This window comes from Sinocyclocheilus grahami, unplaced genomic scaffold (genome assembly GCF_001515645.1).
Source record: "Sinocyclocheilus grahami isolate Dianchi unplaced genomic scaffold, SAMN03320097.WGS_v1.1 scaffold151.1, whole genome shotgun sequence".
NCBI lineage: Eukaryota > Metazoa > Chordata > Actinopteri > Cypriniformes > Cyprinidae > Sinocyclocheilus > Sinocyclocheilus grahami.
This window is the reverse complement of record NW_015505330.1, coordinates 44,655-51,485: the sequence shown is the minus strand read 5'-3', so window position 1 is coordinate 51,485 and position 6,831 is coordinate 44,655. Positions and strand designations below refer to the sequence as shown.

The 6,831-nt window shown below is 37.4% G+C and overlaps 1 protein-coding gene across 1 annotated transcript in view; it reads left to right on the top strand.

The window, feature by feature from the left end:
• Positions 1 to 1,420: 1,420 nt before the first annotated feature.
• Positions 1,421 to 6,831, top strand: part of LOC107592193 (synaptotagmin-10-like) — a 17,526-nt gene continuing 12,115 nt past the window's right edge. The window contains exons 1-2 of the mRNA XM_016281596.1: positions 1,421 to 1,675; positions 3,255 to 3,717. Of these exons, the coding sequence (XP_016137082.1) occupies positions 1,474 to 1,675; positions 3,255 to 3,717 (665 nt within the window). The 5' untranslated portion in view covers positions 1,421 to 1,473. The remainder of the gene's footprint in view (positions 1,676 to 3,254; positions 3,718 to 6,831) is intronic.

Below are 6,831 nucleotides of genomic sequence, written 5' to 3'. Positions count from 1 at the left end.
GCACAGAGGACGGCATCAGCCTGTGCCAAAGGGCTCTCCAAATAGTGACGGAGCTGTGCCTTTCCGGGCACGTCGACCGGGAGAAATGTGCGGATATATTTCCACTGGAGAGCAACATACCAGGTAAAGGAAGTTCAGGTAAATTTAACTTAACAAAGTTCTATTATCCTCTCACAAACATATTTTCCAGGAACTCTGGTTAGCGAGTTAACGAGACTTTTTAGGAGTTAGTATACTGAAAGTTTGAAAAGTTCGTTCACGGGCATAGAACCATACTTTATATTCATAACATTACCTGAAATCAGTCATTAGACTGGCAGACCGTATCCACTTGTTGATTATCAGTGCGCAACAAGTGTGAAATTGGCAACTCAGTTCGTTGTCTCAGTTTTATTTCACTGGGGCGGTAGGTACAAAAGCTACAAGGTATATCTTGGTATACCCTATTTCCCCTAAATGGTACATATTAGTACATTACAAGTGCATATTAGTACCTGAAGCGTACATTTTAATATACGTTTCGAAAGAGTACCGCCACAGTTTTTGTATCTTCGGTTTTCTGACAGTGTACAGTTATACGCGTCAGACGTTTCGTGAAATATTGCGTGAAAAACTGGCGGGTTTCCCGATAAAACGTAATAAAAACATTTCTGTACCGCACGTCTATAATGCACATAAACCTGCATGTTTCAATGTCTGTGATTTAATTTGTTGGCGACAAATGAATGTAGTTTTTAGAACTTATCCCTGTGCAAAATACCACAGTACCACGCTACTAGGGTGAGTAACACAAATATATACAAACCATGAACGTTTTGTGCATGAATTTATTGTAAAAAATCTTGGTCAATATGTTTGTTTTAAACCCTGTAGTCCAGAGGATCTGAATCTTTTAAGTGTGACAAATATGCAAAAAAAATTTAAACCAGGAAAGGGGCCAACACTTTTTCACACCACTGTATCATATATACATATCTTTTTGTATACATTATATATTTATTTTGAAATAAATAAATATCTAATGTATATATAATGTAATGTTTATTTCATGAATAATGTATAATGAATAATACTGTATGCTTTATTTATTTCAGGAAAGTAATTTAAAGTGATCATACTTCACATATATTCTTAAGTTTGAAAGCCACGGACAACACTTGGAAATAACTATAAGTAATATATTATATACAATGTAGTCGGTTGACAGCTCAGTCTCTCTCTGTCTATTTGCGAAGAAGCAACATGTTCTAGTATTGGAATAACTTATTTAAATAATGAGAACGTAATGTATATTTGTGCCCTGTTCATGAACCTCCCTCTCTAGACAACGCGTCTCCTATTGGGCAGTGTAGAAATGTCCCTACAATGTTCCACCGCGCCAAAGAATCTGGTGCGCCTTTGCGCGGAGGACATGGAATTGGACGCACCATTCTCTTTCCAGTCCCTTACGCATTAGCTGCACATGGTGACCCAATGGACCCTCGTCCTCACGCATCGTCCAACATACAATGGATTAACAGGAAAGACATGAATGTCCGCACAGAGGACGGCATCAGCCTGTGCCAAAGGGCTCTCCAAATAGTGACGGAGCTGTGCCTTTCCGGGCACGTCGACCGGGAGAAATGTGCGGATATATTTCCACTGGAGAGCAACATACCAGGTAAAGGAAGTTCAGGTAAATTTAACTTAACAAAGTTCTATTATCCTCTCACAAACATATTTTCCAGGAACTCTGGTTAGCGAGTTAACGAGACTTTTTAGGAGTTAGTATACTGAAAGTTTGAAAAGTTCGTTCACGGGCATAGAACCATACTTTATATTCATAACATTAAATGAAATCAGTCATTAGACTGGCAGACCGTATCCACTTGTTGATTATCAGTGCGCAACAAGTGTGAAATTGGCAACTCAGTTCGTTTTATTTCACAGGGGCGGTAGGTACAAAAGCTACAAGGTATATCTTTGTATACCCTATTTCCCCTAAATGGTACATATTAGTACATTACAAGTGCATATTAGTACCTGAAGCGTACATTTTAATATAAGTTTCGAAAGAGTACCGCCGCAGTTTTTGTATCTTCGGTTTTCTGACAGTGTACAATTATACGCGTCAGACGTTTCGTGAAATATTGCGTGAAAAACTGGCGGGTTTCCCGATAAAACGTAATAAAAACATTTCTGTACCGCACGTCTATAATGCACATAAACCTGCATGTTTCAATGTCTGTGATTTAATTTGTTGGCGACAAATTAAAGTAGTTTTTACAACTTATCCCTGTGCAAAATACCACAGTACCACACTGCTAGGGTGAGTAACACAAATATATACAAACCATGAACGTTTTGTGCATGAATTTATTGTAAAAAATCTTGGTCAATATGTTTGTTTTAAACCCTGTAGTCCAGATCAAATCAAAATGAAATACAGAACTACAAGTTGCATAGGCTTAAAGCTCACAAAACGTCGGACAGTACAGAATGTGCTGTACTGCAAACAGTGAGGACTAATGTGCGTGATATATTCACAATAAAGTATGGCCACGAGTGCATCAGAAGCCAGAAATCAAATTACAAGATGGCATGCTGATGCAAATGACATCAATATATTTTTATACCCATATTACATTTTCAGTGGCCTTAGAAGGGTAGTGGTCATGTATGAGAGTGAATCCATCCCTGTATCTCATTTCTAATTGGTTAGTAGCACCATTAGCAGTATGGTAGTAAAACTCACTCCATGATACAGCAACCAACTATAATTATGTGCTGCATTCTGCAGTGCATTAAGCAGCTGAAACTCTTGCACCTGTTGGACACATATGAAGGTTCAACAGTGCCACTCATTCAAATACCTTTTAGCATCATAAATTGACATTGTGAGATATTTAACATGTTTCAAGGCTTATTAGTGCCTATGAAAGGACTTTTTTAATCTTTGGTTGCATGGACCACCAAAATGGGAAGCAAAATGACTCTGCTGATCTCTGCTTTACTAAACAAGCACATTTCAGTCTGCTTTTTCTTATACCTTGCCCTCACTTTCTTTTCTCTCTCCCTTTTTCTCCTGTTTGTCTGTCATGCATCATTTATTACTGCTGGTGCTCTGTCTGTCTCCGTCTGGTGTTCATTTATCTCTTTCTCCTATCCTCGTCTCCTTTCTCCCTCACCTTCTGTTCTTTACGATCTCCTCAACGCACTCTCCCTCCAATCTTGCCTCTTTTTTCTGTACTCTCTCTTCCTCTTGTTGCCTGTAGACATCTCTGTAAGTCTCCTAGCTGTGGTCGTAGGTTTCTGTGGGCTCGCCCTTTTGGTAGTCTCTCTCTTTGTCTTTTGGAAGCTGTGCTGGCCTATTTGGAGAAGCAAGGCGCTCTCATCCAATACTGACAGCTGCCCACTGGGGGTGCTGCCCGAGGCCCCCCCGGCCCCGGCGCCACCTCCGGTGTCTCGTTCTGTTTCTCCTCATCCTGACACCAAGGCAATTGGAACTGTGGGAAGGCAGCCATCACACATCCAGTATGAGGATGAGGAGGATAAGAAGAGGAAGGTACCAGAAGTGAAGGTCAACGGCCGCAGCTCGGTTAAGATTCTGGAGGTGGCCATGAAGATCAGCCAGACGTCACCAGACATCCCTGCCGAGGTGCAGCAGGCTCTGCGTGACTGTCTGAGCAAGCAGGCCAAAATCCAGAGGCAGACCACTGAACCTACCTCGTCCTCTAGGTGATACACACATCTGAATGCCAATTACATGATAAATTACAGTACATGGAAATCTACTTTTGATGCCTGATTGCACACTGAATGACACTACAGAAGAGGGTTAATCCTTTCATTATTGCCACTTGAGTAAATAACTCATAAGGATTAGAAAACAGAACATATATGTAATTGAGCAGATATGCTTATAAAGGGGTTCCTTTACTGAATGATAAACACATGCTGAATGATTTTTGATCAGTGTGTGCCTTTGAATACAGCAAATGAGGCAGCAGCTGTTTTTTCATTTATGAGATATCCACATTTATGCTTTTCATGGTTGCCTTCCAGCTGGAAATATAAACAACCAGATCCAAGCCAAAGCACAGCTACTAAGTAGATTAAGCCAGCTGTATACAGCATTTTAAATAAATAAATAAAATATACTTTATATATATATAGCCTACACACACATATACACAGTATTTTGTAATACTGAACATCTACTAATACAACAAAAATTAAAAAAAATAATAATTAATAATAAAAAAAATAATCATGATAAAACAATTATATTATATACAAGTATAATTATTAGTAAAATTAATAATATTAGTAAAAAATTATATTTGTATACTACATATATAGTAAACTATATACAGTACGTCCAAATAAAAGGAATTAAGGTATAAAATGTATTATCACAACTTTTATTTTCATGTATTTACCCTGTTGACAGGGTGATGGCACGTCTCCTGGTTGCTACATACGCCCATTAATCACTACAGTTCACCAATCAGAGCCCTAGAGTCGCATTGCCATAGCAACAGCATTAAATGACACCAGCAATTAAACAATCAGCTCTTCTTCTCTTTGTTTCATGCGGCACCGTGTTTAAAGAAAGCAGGGATGTAATTAGTGTTGCCACGCAATAGCGCTGACATGCTGCGACTGTTTGTTCGACTGGGGAAGTGAGGAACAGCTGTGCTCGGTTCCTCGTGGAATCCATTATTGACAAGCCACAGAATTGTCATTAAAAACTTCAACATGGTGTAACAAATAAGGTGTCCTCATAAATCGCACATTGATGCAGTGCATGAAAAGGCCAGGAGAAGTTACTCAAAGGTCATTGTGAAAGACTGTTTGACTGGGCTTGGGTTGACACATTTTGTTCTTGTTTTCCTATTCTTCTGTCATTTCTTAAATATTACCTTCTCTGGAGTACATCACTTGGACTCTAGTTTCACTTCCAAAATTAAAGAAACAATAAATAAATAGGCAGATACCTTGAGATAATGGCAAACCATCTTCAAAAGACTTTAAAATAGGCTAAGTGTGGTCATTTCATGGTATAGGTTGATCACTAAAGTGAGCAGAACTATGCCCGTTTCTATAGTGCTATAGTTAAAGGGCTCATGAACTGCCTCTGCTTTTTATTTTGTACTGTGCTCTGAGGTCCACTTATAATGTTGTCAAGATTTTTACATTAAAAAACATATTAGAAATAAGCTATTTTCTGTCCTGTTATTAACCCCTCTTATCAGAACGCATATGTGTGGCGGACTGTAGACTCAGAAGTAAATGCCAACTGCTATGATTGGCTAACACTTGTGTGTTCGGCACAGCATCGTCTTTTAGTTTCAATCTTTTTGAAAATCCTGCATCAAATTGTGCCTGGTTTGTAAACAAATCCACAGTAAAATGAAGTGAACAAAAGACCGAGTTGTAACTGACACGGTCTGGAACTTCATTAAAAATAGAGCAGGCCAAAATCCAGAGGCAGACCACTGAACCTACCTCGTCCTCTAGGTGATACACACATCTGAATGCCAATTACATGATAAATTACAGTACATGGAAATCTACTTTTGATGCCTGATTGCACACTGAATGACACTACAGAAGAGGGTTAATCCTTTCATTATTGCCACTTGAGTAAATAACTCATAAGGATTAGAAAACAGAACATATATGTAATTGAGCAGATATGCTTATAAAGGGGTTCCTTTACTGAATGATAAACACATGCTGAATGATTTTTGATCAGTGTGTGCCTTTGAATACAGCAAATGAGGCAGCAGCTGTTTTTTCATTTATGAGATATCCACATTTATGCTTTTCATGGTTGCCTTCCAGCTGGAAATATAAACAACCAGATCCAAGCCAAAGCACAGCTACTAAGTAGATTAAGCCAGCTGTATACAGCATTTTAAATAAATAAATAAAATATACTTTATATATATATAGCCTACACACACATATACACAGTATTTTGTAATACTGAACATCTACTAATACAACAAAAATTAAAAAAAATAATAATTAATAATAAAAAAAATAATCATGATAAAACAATTATATTATATATAAGTATAATTATTAGTAAAATTAATAATATTAGTAAAAAATTATATTTGTATACTACATATATAGTAAACTATATACAGTACGTCCAAATAAAAGGAATTAAGGTATAAAATTTGTTTTCTCAGTTCATGACCCCTTTCAAATTTTTAACTGAATTACTGTATGCACTATTCATTTCACTGCATGAGCATATTACACATTCCAGGCAAAAATTAACTTCCTTCTGCTGTAATATGATAAAACACTATTGTTAGATAGCTTGCATAGACCAAAAGCCAAAATCAAATGAAGTAGACAGGATAGTTTTATTTCATATGTAGCGATCAGTCATCAGTGTATAATGCAACAGGTAACTGACAGGTGTCTGTGCAAATAGGACTTGAATATTTCCACCTCCTCCACAATCGCTTATATGGCAGAGTAAAAATACACATTGAAATCCAATTCATTTTGATTGGCAAGATGTTTCAGAAACATTGCCATCAAACACTGGATTTTGAAAGAAGTGCTCTTCAAAACATCCGAAGACAGAAGTTAATTACTCTGTCTATCTTCAATTTCTCGTTGCATTGTGCTGGGATGTTTGTGCAAATTGCAAGGCATAATGTGCAGCAAACATGTGCAGGTGACAGACAAGAGATGGACAAAATAGAGAGAGAAAGAGAGATTGACCGTGATTATGAGATCAGGCGAGAAAAACAGCAAAAACAATTGTGTGGAAACACTAAAAAAAAGTTACAATTTGGTAAATATTATGATTAATATATCACA